We start from the raw sequence: 18576 nt of genomic DNA, 5'->3' as shown, positions 1-18576 counted from the left end.
TCTTTTCAGGATGGTCCAAGGGCCCTCACGAGACTTTTGCCTTGGGTGTAATTGTATGTGTTCGAAAGTGATGTCTCTCACTTCCAGTGCTTGTCAGCATGCTCTGTGCAGGGATTTGCTCTCAGCAGATATCAAAAACTATAAGTCTTCAGGTCACCGAGCTAGAGTGTGAGCGATCTTTTATTTTGGTTTTCTTTATTGCAATGCAGAGTCTCCCGAGAAGAGATTCAGACTGAACAGCTTTGTGTCGGACTTTGGAAGACCGCTGGTGCCCAAGGGGTTCTCTGGCAGCACAATGACGAATCTAGGTCCCTCTTTCACTGCTACGTCAATGAAGTGGACCGCTTGGACAAGGCCAAAGCTGGTATCCCAACCATAGCCCTTGACAGTGATGTTCGGCTCCAGGAAGCCATCAGATGCAGCAGGTGGCCAGAGGAGGAGCCGAACGGGCTCATGAAATGTGACACCCCCAGCTTCATCAACACGGACCAGAACTCTTCCTTTGGGGAAGATGATCTCCTGATTTTGGAACCACCTATTGTTCTAGAAAATAAGCCAGTTGCCCAGACCTCACACAAAGACTTGAATTGGAAATGTGCTTTGTCAAGTGTTTCTCTGAAGATGTGAAGTCTGTCTTTGTATGGCAGGAAGTCCCCTTTCACAAAATTGTATGTGTTTGTGTCTGAGAGAGAGAAATGGAGACAGACAGAAAGACGGAGACAGAAGAGAGCCCCCTCAGAAGAGAGCTAGTTAAGGTGAGTTTTTGTGCCTTAGTAAACATTTGGGGTTTTGGGGGGAACAAAGTATTTACACTGTCTCATTCTCCTCGTTGGAAACCTTGGCCCCGTCCTCAGTGTCAGCGGCCTTGAACGGGGGTTGCCATGGTGCTTTTCATCTGGCGCTGCCACTTCCACGCTCTGCCTTTAGCACGTTGCTTTGCCTCCCAGGGCTGCCACCCTTTAAACTGTAAGGTGAGGAGTCTGGAGTAGATGATCCATCCCAGCTCTGCTGTTTTGCAAATTTCTGATTTCGTATTCGGATGAGGCTGGGATACACCCAGAGCAGTATAAACCAGGCCCTACCTCCTGTCTCTTGCTGGGGCATCCCTCAGGTCTGTGCCTTCTACTCAAGCCTTTACTGAGCCCAGCTTTTGTCAGGAGCCCAAGTGCCTACCGGGATGGCAGGAGACCTGTCTCTCGTGGTCACGGTGGCCGACATTTCTATTGGTTGTGCTGAAACAGCTCTTCTGAGATCCTCCGGCCACCCTTGCTCCAACCTGAGGACAGACCTACCGTTCCTTTCCTAGGAGGAGGATCAATCCATGGTGCATTTTATGACAATCCTGTCCCCAGGAATGCACGGAAGGTTATCAGCTGAGTGAGGGGAAGTGCCTCTGTGTCTCTGTGTCCCTGTATCTCTGTCTGCTCACAGTGCCCTGCCACCGGCTACTGAACAAGAAAAGTGCTATTCACCATGCTGTGTCTTTTGCAGATGTGTAGGTGATGGTCTTGTGGCTCATGTGTGGGCTTTGTGCTGGGATGGTGAAGGGCTTATAAATACCTCATCAACATGTATTCGAGATGGCCTGGTGCCACACAGACTTGATTCATGAAGGCATCAAGCCTGCACACTGGTTTGGAAACAACTTGGTTTTGATCAGTCACACTGCATGCATGACTCACTGCTGATCTCTGGGTGGTTTTTTCATTTTAGATTTATTCACCCAGTGTCTTGCTTAAGCTGAAAAATACATTTATTTCACTAGAATATTCTCAGATTCTTTGTTTTCACACATCCAGTTGTTTAATTCCTTTAAAAATCATTTTGTGTTTATAATGCCTCCTAATATCTATCATCTCTAGGTTCCCAGTGGCCTGAGCCATGCACCAGATTTGATGTAGGAACTGTTCCACCAAAAGAAATCCCTTTGCCATAATATCTTTTGAGGAAAATATTATTCTTTAAGGCTCTAACAGTAAATCGTAGAACAAAGCATGGAACATTTATTGTAGTTAATACATGTTCATGCAAAAAGAAATGATATTTTCATTAAACAATGTTGATTTTAATAACTTTTACTAATGTGAATATTATTACTCATAATTTAAGTAACCAAATAAAACCACAGTTATTTATTATGAAGATTGAAAACTATTTACACTGTCTCTCAATTAGAGGTAGCTTTATTAGAAGACTGAAGGGTATTTAAAAGATGGAAAAATACCCATGATGACACCATCATTTTTATTAACTAAATATCAAGAACTGTGCAGGGTTAAGATTTAACCCTCTGCAAGCTGTCAAGTTAGCATGAGGTAGTTTGTGGATGCTGCCAGAAGACAGGAGACTCCCCCAGGTTCAGAGACAAAGAACTTCTGCCAGCACAGCAGGCAGCTTGGGGTTCATGTTCATGTTGGTTCCTGAGTTTCTTTCCTTTTGCTGTTGTAACAAAGGACCACAGACTCAGTGGCTTAAAGCAATACACATTCATCATCTCACTGTTCTATTGTGCAGAAGTGCAAAGTCATTGTCAGTGGGCTAAAACCAACGTGTGGCCAAGGCTACGTTCCACACCGAGGCTCTAGGGAGGGATTCGTCTTCCTACCTTTCCCAGCTTGCAGAGGTGTTCACACTCCTTGGCCCAGGGCCCTGTGTCACTGTGACCTCTGCTGCCACTTTACATCTCTGTCTCTGACTATATAGATATAAAGGAAGAGTCTTCTACATCTGGTATGGACCCTTTTTCCTAAATGGACATTGTATCTCTATTTATGTGCAGATTAAAACCCCTTCCCTCCAGGGTGTGGTGGCATCAGCTCACAAGATTACCACTCTGGGCTTTAAGTGTCCTCTTTGTATTGTCACCTGGGAACTTCTCTTTCCATAGTTAGCTCTGTGTTACATTTGTTGTTGTATTTTACCCGGCATTACTGAAAGTTTTACTTAAAAGGGATCCTAATTAGCTCTGTTTACCTGTTTCCAGAGCTGAAAGCTTCAGTTCTAGAGTATCTGTTTGATTTCTCTTAAAAATACATTCCAGTATATTTCTCTGGTGAAAGTCTTTACCCTGTTGTCTATTCTCCCATAATTTCCTTATTTTCTTGAATATATTAAAAGTATTTTATAGCCTTTATTGGTAACTCTGATGCCTACATCACCTGGGGGTTTGCATCCTTTGTCTAATGTTTCTTATTCTCATATTATCCGTTATATAGTCTTGACATGTTGCATGTCTTGAAATTCTTTATTACATGGCAGACATTGCAAATGAAAAATCCATATGTTATTTTCCGTGAGAGGTTTTCTACCTTCCTGTTAGGCAAACAGGGTGAGGGACTGATCATGTCGCTCCAATCAGGCGCTGAGGTGGATCAGGACTGAAGTGCCTTTTTTCTTAAAACAGCTTTGAGGTATACTTGGCAAAGTAATTTTCACACGTATAAAGTGTACAGCTAATACGTTTTGACATAAGTATATCCCCAAGAAACCATGACCACATTCAAGAGAGTGAACATACCCATCACCCACAAAGCTTCTCTCCTGCCATTTGTTGTCCCTCCCTCCCTCCCCATCTCTTCCCCTGGAAACCATTGATCTGCTTTCCATCACAACATATTGGTCTGCATTTTCAAGATCCTTGTATGAATGGATTAATGCAGTATCTACTCTATGTTGTCTGACTTCTTTCATTCAGTGTAATTATTTTGAGAGTCATCTGTGTTGCTGTATTAATAGCTTATTTTTCTTATAGCAGAGTATTGTTTAGTGCTGAGTTTTTACTGAATAGTTTGTTGTGAGCAGTGTTTGGATAGACCATCATTTGTTTCTCCATTTACTTCTTGATGGATGCATGGGTTATTTACAACTTGAGCTATTATAAATAAAATTGCAGTGAATATTTGGTTACAAGTCTTTATATGGACATATGCTTTTCTTTTCTAAAGCACCAGATGAGGAATATCTGGGTTATATGGTAGATAGGTATTTACCTTTTTTAAAGAAACTGTTAAAGACTTTTCCAAAATGGTTGTACTATTGTAAATTCCTTGTGGTGTGTATCAGCTCTGGTTGCTCTACTTCCTTACCAGCACTTTGTAAGGTCGGTCTTTCTAATCGTATTCATTCTTGTATGTATGTGTACTAGTATCTCACTGTGGTTTTTAAAAGCATTTCTCTAATGACTAATGGCATCTTTAATCAGCATCTTTTCATATGCTTATTATCCATCTGGATATCTTTACTGAAGTGTGTTTTCTGGCCTCATTCATTCATTCAGGTGTTTGCATTATTATTGAGTTTTGAGACCTCTTTATTCTGGATCAGATACAAAGAGAGACCTTTATCAGATATATGATCTGCAAATAGCTTCTGTCTATGGCTTGTCTTTTCATTTGCTTAGCAGTGTTTAGAACAGCTTTGAAGAGTCTTCATTTTGATAAAGTTCACTCTATCAGTTTCTTTTTAAAATAGATTATACTTTTGGTGTCATAGCAAAGAAATATTTGCCAAACCCAAGGTCATAAAGCTTAAGCCTATGCTTTTTCTCCTAGCTGTTTTATAGTTTTAGATTTCCTATTAAGATCTATGATCCATTGTGACTTAATTTTTGTATATTTTGTGAGGTGTGGATCAAAGTTCATTTTTTTTTTTTTTTTTGCATATCACTATCTAATTCTTCCAGCACTACTTGTTGAAAAGATCCTTTCTCCACTGCATCCTTTTTGAGAATCAATTGTCTATATAAGTGTTGGTTTAGTTCTGAACATTCTATTCTGCTCCATTATTCTATTTTCCTGTTTTACACCAACACCATACTTTCTGATTACTGTAGTTTAAAAAAAAAAAAAAAGGCTGAAAATCAGATAGTGCAAGTCTTCCAACTTTGTTTTTCTTGTTCAAAATTGTTTTGGATATTTGGGATCCTTTGAATTTTTATATGAATTTTAGAATCAGTTTTAAAATTCCTTACATCCTGTTCTGCCAAAATTCCACCCATGTCTTTGGCCATCTCCAAAGCCACATTTTCTGAAGAAGTCTCTCTAGATCCCAGGTGAAAGGAATTTCTGTTTCATCTGTGCTCCAATCACATTTGATAATATTTGATTACATTTATTCATATTTGGCTGGATGTACTTGTGTGATCTTTCCTGCCATATAGTAAATCTCTCAAGATTTGGAATCTTGACTTGGTTCCCTCTGTCTGCTGAGAAAACTAGTTCTATGCTTTGCAGGAGTGAGCCCTGCAGTAAGAGGTATCTGCAGCACACATCTAGCTCATTGCTTGCATATCGTCAAGGAATCCTGCAGATTTAGAATTGTTTATTGATTGTTGTCTCCAAGACGGCTCAGCCTTTTTTATTTCTATTGCTACTGCTGCAGTTTCAAAGGAAAATGGGCTAATTATTTTCCAAATATCAAAACATACTGTAATTGAGCTGTGACGCAAATTATGTGCTGCTGTTTCTTAACAACCTGCTTAGTGTTCACAGGTACCTTCACTCATGGAACTTTTGGGAGAATGTCATATCCTCAGAGATAGCAATGCTGTCTTTGGCGACCTGAGCGGTAGTATCTGAACTCACTCCTGCTGTTTTTCCAGTGCCCCCTCTAGCCCTCCTCCAGCCCTCCATGGGGGGCCTGCAGTTCTGCCCTCGAAAATCCTGTTGCTTCTCAGGAAGAATTCCCTATGAAACATATTCATGTCCTTCTTGTGGGGACATTCAGTCCAGAGACCTGACAGCAGGGGAAAATGTTTAGACTGCTTTTGGTAGAACGTAAATTCTTCCATACTTGTTAGAAGCAAATCCAATGAGGAAACTGTGTTGGCATCTAACAAATCAGGATAAATGTCTGATGAGGAAGATCAGCTTCCCCATCCCACTCAGGCGTCATGTTGATGTGACGCTCACCTTGGCTAACATTTTCTCCTGTGAGCAACGTGAAGTTCAAGACGTTATGAATGGCTTTTTGTTTTTCTTCCTTAGTCTTTCCACATTCACTGTGTCTGGTGAGATTATATGAATCCTGCTTATTTTCAGCCCAGCACTAAGCTTTTTAAAAGGATCACGTGTTTAAAAGGCTAGTGGACAATTTGTTAGAAGATTGAAATCCTTAGACTTTGGTCCTAGAGTTGAATCTTGGTTACTGGTGAATGAGAATTCCCGTTAAAATTTTAAATTCAGTGATATAAAGTTTTAAAAATAGTTAAATATTAGTCAATTTCATTAAACACTATAGCAGTTATTTACTTTTAAGCCTGTCTCTGGGGCAATTTTGCAATGATTCCCTCCCTTTATTGATTCCCTCTTTATCAGAATCCTTGAGAGGTCCCTGTCATCATTGTCAGTATCATCATCATCATCACCATCATCATGGAACTGATTCCTCTGGGAGATTCTAGGAAAATAAAGAGCTGGACGGGGTTATGTGCAGGTCAGTGTGTGCATATACAGTAAGAACAGTTGTCAGACATTAGATTCAAGATACCCATTCCATTTAGAGAAGAATGTGGTCATGAAATCCTGATGTGCTGAATGAAGGAAGCGATGGGAACAGGGTAGTCAATGGAAAGGAGGAGGAAGTGAGCGAAGCGGGGAGCATAGGTCCTTGGTTAGGTGATCAGCACATTGGTGAGAATGAGGGGAGTGTGATGGCAGAATCATGTCCCTCCCCGGCCACAGGGTAGCCACCTGTGACATGTTACTGTACATGGCAAAATGCATGACAGATATTTTAGGACAAAAATCTTAGAGGATTTCTGTCTTCTAAATTGTCTATCAGTTAGCATTTTAAACCCATGATACATTATTAAAGATTAGTGCAGGGGGACAAATAAAAAGGATTCATATAATCTCACCAGACATACTGAATGTAGAAAGGCTAAGGAAGAAAAACAAAAAGTCATTCATATGTGCCTTGAACCATAAAATGCTCATGAGAGGAAATGTTACACAAGGTGAGTGTCACAGCCACATTCATAATGCCTGAATGGGATGGGACAAGGGGATCCTGAGATGAGACAATAGGGTGAGTAGCCTGGATTGTCCAGGTGGGCCGAATGTAATCACAGGGGTCCTTGAAATGGAGGACATTTCCCAGCTGAGTTTAAAATCAGAGGGAGGTGTAGCCATAGAGCAATGTTCAGAAAGGCTGCTGACCATGAAAATGGAGGAAGTCGTGGGGCACAAGCTAAGGAAGGTGGGTGACCTCTGGAAACTGGAAAAAAACAACAACAACAAGGAAACATTCTCTTCTAGACCCTCTAGAAGGAAGGAACCCTGCTGCTACCTTGAATTTAGCCCAATGAGAACTGTGTTGGATCTCTGACCTCCACAGCCATAAGCTGATAAATCTGTGCTGGTTTAAGCTCTTAAGCTTATGGAAATTTCTTACATTGGTAAGAGGAAAATAACATAGTGAGCCGTAGTGTAACGGATTAAAGGTATAGGATGGGGTGTGGAGAGGATTCTGACATTTACAACTAAAAAACAACCAGGTGAAGTGGGAAGGTGTTTTAAGGAAGACCTACCTGGCAGGGCTGTTAAGCAGACTGGAGCGAGGGGAGCATTGGAGTTAGAGGAATCAATTAAATCTCTACCAGAAAAATAAGGAATAAAATGTAACAGGGCTTCAGTGATAGTGGATGTAGGAATGGAAATGGGCAGAGAGACATAAATATTACTTTGAAATTAGCTACAGGTTTGATGACTGCATGTTGGGGAGACTTAGCCGATGTGTGGACTGAATGTTTGCATCCCCTCAAAATCCATATGTCGAAACCCCATCTCCCAGGGTGATGGTATTGGGAGGTGGGGCCTTTGGGAGGTGATTAGTAGGATAAAATGAGGTCATGAGAGTAGAGCCCTCATGAATGGGATTAGTGTTCTTATACAAGCCCCCAGAGTGCTTGCTTCTCTCTGCTCTCTGGGATATGAAGATATTGGGAAGACAGCCATCTTCGAGCTGGCAATCCTCTCAAGGATACATTGACCTTGAAAGTCTCAGCCTCCAAACCATAAGGAATATGCTGGTTGTTTAAGCCACCCGACCCACGGTAATTTGTTACAGCATCCCAGACTGACGAAGACAGTGGAGAATGCCTCTGAGTTTGGCACTGATTGCCTGGAGAATGCTGAAACCCAGGGAAGTGGGCAGCACAGACGTTTACTCATTTAATCCTGCCAACACAGTAGGAGATAGAGTCTACATATTCCTCGCTACTTAAAAGGTAAGGAAAAAGAGGCACAAATAATAACAACGACAACAAAAACAACAATAATTTGTCCAAGATTCACACAGAACCCCCTGGAGGCAGAGTGAGAATTTATACTCAGGCAGGCTGGCCCCAGAGCCCCTGCTCATAACTAATAAGTCAGATCACCTTGCTTATGTGGATCAGTTTTTTTCAACTGTGATATGAGGGTACTGTGTCCAGTAACTTATAATTTCAAAATACTTCACTGTAACGGAATCATTAGTCACAGGCCTTACAAACCACAGAAACCTACACATACAAAAATAACTCGTTAGGTCAAGATAACCAATAACGTTTTTAAATATTATACCTGCTGGGCCTTTGCAATAAAATGTCTTTTTATAATTCTGTCTGGCTACAGAATAACTTCATAATCCTGCATGTTGCTGGTGGCTCCCATGTTGGACAGCACGGGCCTAGAGATTTTAAATTACTTGCCCAGACTCGCCCAGGAAGCTCGTGGTGGGATCCGAGCTATAGTCTGGGACTTTTCCTTCCTATCCAACAAGTCCCTCATGGAAGTTTAGAAGCTTCTCCTTTGGTGCCCAGCTGTCTATCCGTACTTATAACATCTTGTCAGGTGTTCCAGCCTGCTCCTGAACATCAGCCAGAACCCACTTCTGCTCTATTTTGTCCAGGTAATACCTTCTAGCAACTTCCATTGCCTTCTTGGCATCAGTTCTTACCTGGAAGGGTAGTGGCTAGAGGTGGAAATGTGTCCACATGACAGGTTTTTCATAAACATAGCAGGAGTGGTCAAGAGAATAAAACGTCAGGAAGATGAGTAGAAGCAGGTCATTTAATATACCAAATGGGTACTTTCAATGTCTGTGTTTCCGAGTCCAGGCTTGTTCTGCTCGTGCATTACAGGCCAATAAATCAGGAGACCAGGTTTTGGGGCAAGAAATAGCGACTTTAATTTGGAAAGCCAGCTGAGAAATGGTAGAATAATGTCCTGGGGAACCATCACCCCAAGTCAGATTTCAGGCTCTTCTTATATTAAAAATGGGAAGTGGGAATGCTTGGTTGTTGCAAACTTGGTGTATGAATTCTTTGTTGTTAGAATCCTTTGTTCTTGCAGCTCTTCACCTGGGTCACATCCGTGTAAACCTCCAACAAACAAATGTTGTTTTCTATTCTGTAACTTGTTATCTTTATGTGAATAGAAAAGTGTTAATATCCTTCAAAGTCAGAGCCTTGAGAATAGGGTCTCCTGTATATTTCAGGCTCTAGGCAACATTGTTTTACAAAAGGTGCAGAACCAACAAGACTAAGCCTAGGAAACAGGGCACAGGGTTAAAGTCAAAGGAACAGATCTAATATGGAGTCAGATTTTTTCTTTCCTATTTCAGTAGTGCCATGGAGAAGGCAGTTTGGGCAGCTTTTTGTAGGGTCCTGGAGGCTTTCTCTCTCAGCCTCTGTGTGCCTCTGTTGAAAACCCTTCATAGCTATCTGGCCTGCTGGAAAACCACTCCGCCTGTTTTGCCCTGAAGATGTGTTCTGTTTATAACTGATCTCTACTTCTTGGAAAACAACTCAATAAAAACTCAGTTGGTTTTCCACCAGCCATGGGCAGGGGTGAGGAATAGCACTTTATTATTTTATGAAAAAAAAATAAAAGAAGTCTTAAAACAGCACTGGGCACATAGGAGAGAGTCAATAAATGCTTCCTGGCTGAAATCAAAAGTGATGGCTCAGTGATTCCATGGCTGCTGTATTTGCTGAGCTTGCTACTCCTTTGCTCCATTACACATTTTTTTAACTGAAAAAGAAATACATGCATGTGGTTAAAAAATTTCAAACAGAGCACAAAAATACACAAGTGAAAGAAGTTTTCCCTCATCCTCTCTTCTTTCAGCCCTCCCTGGAGATGCCACTGTTTACAATCCTTTGTGTGTTTTCCAGATATGCTATGCACATTCCGACCTATGTATGTAAATTCCTTTAAAGTATTACTTATTTTTAACTTAAAGGGATTTAAATCCTCAAGTGTCTTCTGCCCTGGTAATAGAAAAGAACAAATCTGACTCCATATTAGATCTGTTCCTTTGACTTAACCCTGTGCTCTGTCTCCTAGGCTTCATCTTGCTTGTAAAACAATGTTGCCTAGAGCCTAAAATATACAGGAGAGCCTATTTTGAATGCTCTGACCTTTAAGGATATTTAACACTTTTCCATTCATATAAAGATAACAAGTTACATAATAGAAAATAACGTTTGTTTTGTTGGAGGTTTACAGGGATCTGACCCAGGCAGATAGCTGCAAGAACAAAGGATTCTAACAACAAAGAATTACTACATCAAGAAGATTGCAAAAACCAAGCTCGTAGGAAAGGAGCCTGAATTCTGACTTGGGGAGATGGTTTTCCAGGACATTAGTTTGCCATCTAGGTCTACAGAAAGTTGCTATTCCATGCCCCAACACCTGGTCTCCCAACTTACTGGCCTGTCCTGCACTAAGGAGAATGAATTTGGACTCAGTAACACTCCTATCTTCCTAGCAAGCTGGGCACTGGAATTGAGGGCAGCTATCCCACACCCAGGGACATACTGTGTGCCCTTGATGGTTCCCCGAGGGTGGGGTGTGGTTTACCCAGGAAGGATGGGGACTATGCACCAACACTCAGGCAGTATGCTCCTTTTGGGATCTGACCTTGTACCTCCCGCTCCCCGCCAGCACAACACCTGGGACAGTGGAGGTAAGGCAGAGATCTTGCCTGCCTGTGTCCCAGCGTGTAAAAGGGGAATATGTACTCTTTCCAAGGTAGTTCTGAGCGACAACACCTGCGGGTGCTTGGTTCCCAGAGCAAAAGGAAACCCAGCTCCGCTTGGGGGCAACGGGTGTGATCCCCGTAGGGGTCCTGCAGAGGCCTTGGGTGGAGGGCTGGACCAGGGAGGTAAAATATGAGCTGCGGGCCTTGAAGGGTTAGAGAAGTGTGCAGAGGCAGGACTGCTGCCTCCTTCAGGATGCCCCCAGAGTTAAAACTATTTCTCTCCATCTCTGCTACTCTCCTCCACCCTCCAGATCCCTGCCTTCTCTCTGCTCCTCCTGTCCATGTCTCTCCCTCCACTTTTCCCCTTCTCCCCTCCTCCTCCCATCTTCTCCGTCCCTCGCTTCCCCACCTTCTCTCGCAGAACCCAGAGAGGATCGCTGGCCCTCCTGCGCATGCGCAGTCGGTGCCAGCTGGACCGAGGGTTGGAAGCTGCAGCTCCGAGCCGGGGATCGGCCCCAAAGGCTTCTCAGCTCTTTCGCCCGGTAGGACTTTGGCTCCTGCCCCGGCGCCCCGGCCACAGCTGTCCAGGGCCAGGTGTGCACCTGCCGCCTCTCGCCCCAGCCGGGCTCCCCTCAGTCCGCGGCTGGCGTCCCCTTCCCCTCTCCCGCCCGCGAGTCCTCTCCTCCCGGGCTGCCTCTCCTCGGCCGCCGGCCCGTCCCCGCCCCTGGGCGGGCTGTGTCCCGGGCGGGCGGGTTCTGCGGACCCGGACGGGGGCGGGCGGCTGGGGCTGGGGCTGGCCTCCGAGCGGGGCTACAGCCCGCGTCCCCCCCCCCGGCTTTCCCTGCCCCGCGACCCCGGGGCTGCCCTCCTCTCCCTTTCCCGCTCCCTGGGGACCAGCTCAGTGGTGTGGGCGCTGCTCCCCGGGCTGAGAGCCTCCGGCTGTGAACCCCAGCTTCTCCTGGTGGAGTCGGGAAAAGGGAGCGTCAGTGCTGAGCGAGCTTCCGTCTCCTCCCTCAGTGTTTCTGCCCCAGGTAAGTACCTTGAACACTTTCACGTGTTTTGATGGCGGTGCTTGATGATGTCACTGTTTTTATAGTGAGAGGGATTACAGTGTTGAAAGCAAGGCTTGGTTCAGTTAAAAATGAGCTGAAGGCATGAGGCTGTGACATCCTCCATCCTTCCCTCTCCCAGGGTGAAACGTGTGACCGTCGATCTTAAAAAGATAGTTACAGTCCCTAACTAGCCCAGCCCAGCTAGGGTGTGTTAACAGGAACAGCACCACCAGAGGCGTTGGAGACTCAGGGACATTGCAGTCCTAAAGAGCTCCTGGCAAAATTTGGTTTGTTTTGGTTTTTTTGTTCTTCTTAAATTGTGGGGCAGACTAGTTGTATAGAGGGAAAAATAATTGTCAAGAAATATTTTTTCATTTAACATCTTTATTGTGATATTGTTCACACACCATGAAGTCCACCCACTTAAATGCTACAATTCAGCAGCTTTAGCATATTCACAGTGGTGCAACCATTAATATTCCAGAACGTTTTCATCACTTCAGAAAGACCAGTGGAAATGAATGACCTATCCACCCCTTCCCAGTGCTGGTTCTAAAGAAGTTTCTTGGTTGTTCCTGACCATAAATTATCTTGTTACCCATAAAAAATCTGGTAGGAAATCTAAACAGAATTGTATTGAATCTGTCTATCAAAGCAAGAAGAATTAATGTCTTTATGGCATAAATTTCTTCTACCCATGAATATATCTCGGACCCTATATTTTCATATTTCCAGAGCCTGGCCCATGGGAAGTCCTCATTAATTGTTGGGTTTGTGAATGATGAGATTCTATACATCGTTAGTTGCAACTGAAGCCTTTCACAGAAGAGAAAATAAACTCACTGAAGCCAAGTGACTCTCTGATGGTCAGAAAGAGTGACAGCCAGTGCTGGAGTGATCCAGTGGACTTGGTGTTTGTAACCAGAATTCTCCAGCACCTACAGCTAAGGGGATCAGAGTATTCTTTTATTTTTTCTAAATGGCGTTGCTTTTATTTTTACTTATTTTTTAAAATTATTTTTTATTGAAGTGTAGTCAATTTAGAATGTTAGTTTCAGATGTACAGCAGAGATTCAGTTATAAACATATGCATATGTATCTACATATGTTTTAGATTGTTTTTAGTACAACTCATTACAAGAAATTGAATATAGTTCCCTGTGCTATATAGTAGGTCCTTGTCATTTATTTTATATTTATTAATGTGTATCTGTTAATCCCCCTTTTCCTGCCTGCTAACCACAGTTTGCTTTCTATGTCCATGAGTCTATTTCTAGCAGCACCGTTTTTGCTAGTAATATATGCTGGTTGGCTGCTTTCAGTTTCAGTAATTCCACCTTATCTGTGGGCATTTTCCTTCTGGTGGGCCTGTGTGTGGTTTGCACACGTGATATAAGAGTTGTGTATTTGGGAGAACTCCAGGCCTCGTGTAGTGCCTGGTACAGAGTGCCCACTGAGCTGATGCTTGAACTGGGAAAAAAAACATAGTAAATGTTGGAATTTCCACTATGGTTGAGACTTCCAGGTTTCTATAACCTGTTTAGCCCACCTTAATGTTGGCTGCACCCATACTGGGTAATTTGGTGGAACTTCATGGTATGGTGGTGTAGAGACGGGGCCTTGTATGCTTCTTCTCTTTCCGTTTTCTAAGACTCATTCTCCTGGGCCTTCCAGATCCTCCCCCAGAAGTGCCCAAGGCTGGCTTGGTGCTGCGCTGAGGCAATATTTGTTAATAAGGCCCTTTCCTCATCTCTTCTGAGCCTCCGTTTCCTTCTCTGCACAATGAAGACTTAGACTAGAAAAGTGCTTTTCAGTTTCTTTTAAGCCATGTTTCCTTTGAGAAACAGAAAATACAAATCTCTCCTCCCATTCAACATATAGATTTTGACACATCCTCCAAGGAGTGACATAGCTCTTTGTGGAAAATTGAAGTGATTGTGATTCCAGGTGGCACAGAAAAGACTCTTCAGACATTTATTGCAGGGAGAGGGCAGGAAAGGGGCAGTATATCCCACTTTCTAGTGTGAGCACTGGAACAGGGGCTTGGGTTTAAATACAGTGTCCGACGTGGCCTCTCTCTAATCTTTTTTTTTTTTTTTTGCCTCTCTCTAATCTTGCACAATGTGATAAACCTCTCTCCCTCAGTTTCTTAATGCGTCAAGTTGGGGTGATAATAATTTAAGTCTTTTGTGAAACATTATACACATAAGACATTTGTTTCTCGGTAGAAACAAAACCTGCGAGAGAATCAGGGATTTCTTTAAAAAAAAAAAAATCTTGTCCACAGCACTCTGTCTGTGTCTATTTTGAAGTTCCTTGAGGGTGAGTGTTGGGTCTAAAGTCCATCGTGGGACAGGTGGCCCATGGGTCTGTGTGCCGCAGATTGCCCCCTCCTCCCCAGTCCTCTTCCTCTCAGTCCAGGATGAAGTTCCCTAGTAGATTTACACAGAGATCTTGTGGAAATGGCTTTTCATTTTATTGTTTCACGAAGAAGGGCTGCCATCATGATCTCTGTAGTCAGGTTTTGGTGACCTGAAGGCTATGCAATTACGTTTTTCTATTTAATAAAAAGAAAAAAATTACAAGTACAAAATTAGACCTACGGTGGTGGCAGGGGCTCTTGAAAGTGGGGACCATTAGCTTTGTTAGTTTCAGGTGCAGGGGCCTCTGGCCATGAGGACACATCATCGTGCTCTGAAGTTGGAGGGACCAGTGGGCTCAGTGGGAATGTTTACTGAGTGTATCTCATGGGCTGGGCATTGACCTATTTGTACTGTGTGTTCCTTATTTGAGACAGTGAGCTCATTTAACCTCAATAGCCTCTTTAATAAATTAGACTTTTTATTTTGAGATATAATGTAGATTCCCATGTAGTTGTAAGAGATAATATGGAGAGGGCCTACGGACCTTTTGCCCAATTTCTTTAAAGGTTCCATCTTGCAAAGTTGGGATACAATTCAGTAATGACTCACTAACCCTTTGAGGTTTGTGTTATTGCCCTCATTTCTATTCATGATTAAACTGGGGTTAAGAGGAGCACACAGGCCTGCCCAGGTCACCCATGGTTAGTGTAGAGTCGGGTGAAACGTGGGCTTGGGATTTCCAGGCAGTACCATCATGATGCTCTGTGGCAGGGAGCAGCATTCACTTTGCTTGTTTATTCATTCATTCAACAAGCATTTATTGAGTAAACTCTGTGGGTCAGATGCTATCATAGGTTTATCTGATTCTTCAGCAGTATGGAGAATCCGGTAATGTTTCCTTCTTTTTTTTAATCTGAGAAAATTAGCTCTGAGAGGTTATAAACCCCCCAAAGGAAATATAGCTCATAAATGAGGGATAGTAAATTTGTACAGTTCCTTCTTCTTATGCAGGTGGTACCCTAGGCATTTTACATTTGTAAACTTCCATAATCCAGATATATTCTTGTAAGGCAAGGATTTTTTTTTAATTGAAGTATACTCATGTTTACAATGTTGTGTCAATTGCAAGGTGTTTTTTTTTTTCTTGAATTTGGAATTCAAAAAATATTTTTTGAGGGGGGTAAATAGGTTTATTTATTTGTTTCATTTTTTTTAAAATGAGGTACTGAGGATTCAACCCAGGACCTCATACATGCTAAGCATGTGCTCTACCACTGAACTGTACCCTCCTCCCCAAAGCAAGTTTTCTTATCAAGTATTCTGCAGCTTAGGAGTTCAAATAAATTGGAGTTGAAATCCAGGTCTTTTGATCCTACTGTGTTTCTTTGCATTATATCCTGCTGAGGGGTGTGGAAGCAGTTCCTTTATTCATTCCTTTATTCAGCAGTTTTGAGCACTGACTTTGCATCAGGGCCTGGCTAGGTGCTTGGAAACAGAAAACAAGAAATGACCCTTTTCTGCAGAGGGCGGAAGCCTAGACCAAAAGCTGCGTAATGTGATCCGAGCTGCGGTAGCCATGTGCAGACGCTGAGGACAAACTGTACCCCCGGCTTTGCTTGGGCTTCCCCTGCCTTCTGACTGGTACACACCAGGTCACCGCAACCCAGTGAGGCCCGCAGCCCGCAGCACAGTATGTACCTCGGTCTCCTCTTCCCTCTCGTCAGGGCCTGCAACATGAACATCCCTGACTACGTGCAGTGTGCTGAGGACCACCAGACTCTCCCCGTGGTGGTCCAACCCGTGGGGATCATCTCAGAGGAGAATTTCTTTTGCATCTATAAGCGAATCTCCTTGGTGAGGCAGATCAGCCCGTGCGGCTCGCAGTGGGCACTCTGTATCCACTACAGTCACCACTATGCGCCCGAGAATGGGTGGAGCGACTTCCAGACCCACCGCAAGGTCGTGGGCCTTGTCACCATTACCGACTGCCTCTTGGCCAAGACCTTCGAGAAGCTCCACGTGCAGAGGAGCTGTATGGCACCACGCTCTATGACTCTCGGCTCTTTGTCTTTGTGCTGCATGGGGAGGTGGCCGAGCAGCCGCGCACCGACGTGGCCTTCAATTTACGAGGACTGCAGGGTGGTGGAGAAGAGGATCGAGGACTTCACTGAGTCTCTCTTCATCATGCTCAAGTCCAAGTGGCTGGACGGTGCATCCGACAAGTCTGGGGACAAGATCCTCCTGCTCTACATCCTGTTTGAGAAGGAGGACTTCGTGGGACTGGACACAGAGAGCAGGAAAGTCTACCTGGATGCCCGGCCACCCTGGCTGTGTGAAGGGTTGCTTCCCTACATCCAGAAAGGGATCAGCAAGGAGGAGGGCTGTCTTGTAGCCAAGGCGTGAGGGAGGTGCAACCCGCCGGTTTTCAGACGTTTAAAAGTGAATCCGCCTTTGTTTCAGAGAGATTCTTTTAGGGTTATTATGGACACTTACTCCCGCTTTTCAGCCAATTCCCCTGGTGTGACCCCTGGAGTTGCTGTCCAATAGAGTAGCCAAAGCCACTGATGCTAGGAGAGCTGGGGAGGAGGCTGCTCTGAGCTGAGATGTGCTCTAGGTCAAATGCACATCAGACGCTGAGACTTGTCTAGTAAAAAGAATGTAAACTATCTTGTTACTTTCTTTATTGATTACATGTCAAAATGATAGTATTTTACATACTGTAGAATAAGTAAGATATGTTCTTAAAATCAGTTTCTAGGGTTTTTTTTGGGGGGGTTACATTTTTAAATGTGGCAACTGGGAAACTTTCTTTACATGGCTGTCATTTCATTCCTGTTGGACAGCCTGTCCTGGGACAGTCTCATCCCTTTGCTTATAGATGTCATGCTGAATCCTGAGATGCAGAATGAGGTGCTGGTTGAGCTGGGGGTGGAGCCAGTGTCTCCTGCCTCCCAGGTCCAGCACCTGCACGGCTCAGGCCCTCTCTCCCTGCCTGACAACCACCATGCCAATTTAGGACAACAGAAACACTGCCAGGGGCTTCCAAATGAGCTCCTTACGCAGGGAAAGGCGTGTCACGGAGTATGGGGCACAGCAGGGAAAGATTCGTCCTCACTTTGTCCCTGTGATTAGGTCAACGGACCCACTTTGCCTTGGAAGTGCAGACGAGCTCTTCTGGGCTGCCTACCCCCCCACCTTCTGCTCTGTTTCCCTGTGTATCTATCGAGATGTCCCTCGGGCAGAAGAGGGTGAGATGCCTTTGCCGAGAGGTGGTCCCCCTTTGCTGGGGAGATTGTGGGAATCTGTGTCCCCCCGGCCTACGGCCTCGGGCCTTGAGTCTGGAGAGGGCTCATGGCGGTCCCACAGGTGACGGTCGGAGGGCCTGGCACGTGCTGCCGGGCCTGATGTGGAGGAGGTTTTCTGCGATTCTCTGTGAGTCTAAAATCAGATTCTACTTTCTGGTTGTTGGTAAGTTGGAGGAGAAGATGCCAGAGAATTGATAAAAAGAAAGTCCAGACCAGTCCTGTGAGTGACAGGCACAGGGGACCCGAGTCCCACCTGCTTGTGGTGCCTGGCGGGCTCTGGATGAATTTTCACTTCCTCCCCGGACATACCTCTATGGCTTAAGGAAGGGGCGAGGCATGTCGTGGCCATGACCTGTACTTGTCCTCGCAGGGCCCCGTGATCTACACGGCTTTCTCCCCTTCTGCTTCTTGTAGATGAGCTGGCAGATGTAGTGGCCTGGGCAAAGCTGAGGACACAGATGCCAGCACCGTGCCACTCCCAGGCTGGCTCCATTCCCGTCACCTGTCACCTCCTGCTGAGTCCCCAGGCGTCAGTCAATGTCGGTACATCGGTGCAACGTAAGCAGGGACCACCTTCTCCCCCTGGACAGAATGGTGGGTGAGCAGTGGAAGCCTGGAGCCCTGCCCCAGCCCCCTGGCCAGTGCCTCCTCTTTTGTCACAGGAGGCACTGGTGACATGTTTGCTCAGCAACTGCTTGGCTCTGAGTCTGCAGACCCACCAGAGAATGCCAGCTTGTTTTTGCCTTTTGAAGTGTGTCCTTGGGATTTGGCGGAGTAGCTGGTTGTGTGCTTAGCCCATAGTGGTTGACACTGTCACCATTGTTTACCCAGAACCTCGTGTACCAGGCATGGCTCTCGGCATCAAAATACAGCAGCGCATTAAACCTC

General features: G+C 44.5%; 2 protein-coding genes across 9 annotated transcripts in view; both read left to right on the top strand.

Moving 5' to 3' along the window:
• The window catches only part of LOC116661708, a 24224-nt gene extending 23889 nt beyond the window's left edge, over window positions 1-335 (top strand). For 5 of the 8 annotated variants that reach the window (XM_032474215.1, XM_032474214.1, XM_032474213.1 and 2 more), the window contains one exon: window positions 210-303. The gene's annotated coding sequence lies outside the window, so the exon portion shown is untranslated. Of the gene's footprint in view, window positions 1-201 lie in introns of all 8 variants that reach the window. The other 3 variants (XM_032474216.1, XM_032474219.1, XM_032474221.1) reach the window with 1 other exon arrangement.
• LOC116661680 (melanocortin-2 receptor accessory protein 2-like) overlaps window positions 1-18576 on the top strand; it is an 18768-nt gene extending 192 nt beyond the window's left edge. The window contains 5 exon segments of the mRNA XM_032474187.1: window positions 210-284; window positions 287-755; window positions 8068-8227; window positions 11280-11999; window positions 18103-18576. Of these exon segments, the coding sequence (XP_032330078.1) occupies window positions 210-284; window positions 287-627 (416 nt within the window). The 3' untranslated portion in view covers window positions 628-755; window positions 8068-8227; window positions 11280-11999; window positions 18103-18576.

Source organism: Camelus ferus, chromosome 36 (assembly GCF_009834535.1).
Source record: "Camelus ferus isolate YT-003-E chromosome 36, BCGSAC_Cfer_1.0, whole genome shotgun sequence".
Classification (NCBI taxonomy): Eukaryota; Metazoa; Chordata; class Mammalia; order Artiodactyla; family Camelidae; genus Camelus; species Camelus ferus.
The sequence above is the reverse complement of the archived record's forward strand: the minus strand, read 5'-3'. Positions and strand labels throughout refer to the sequence as shown.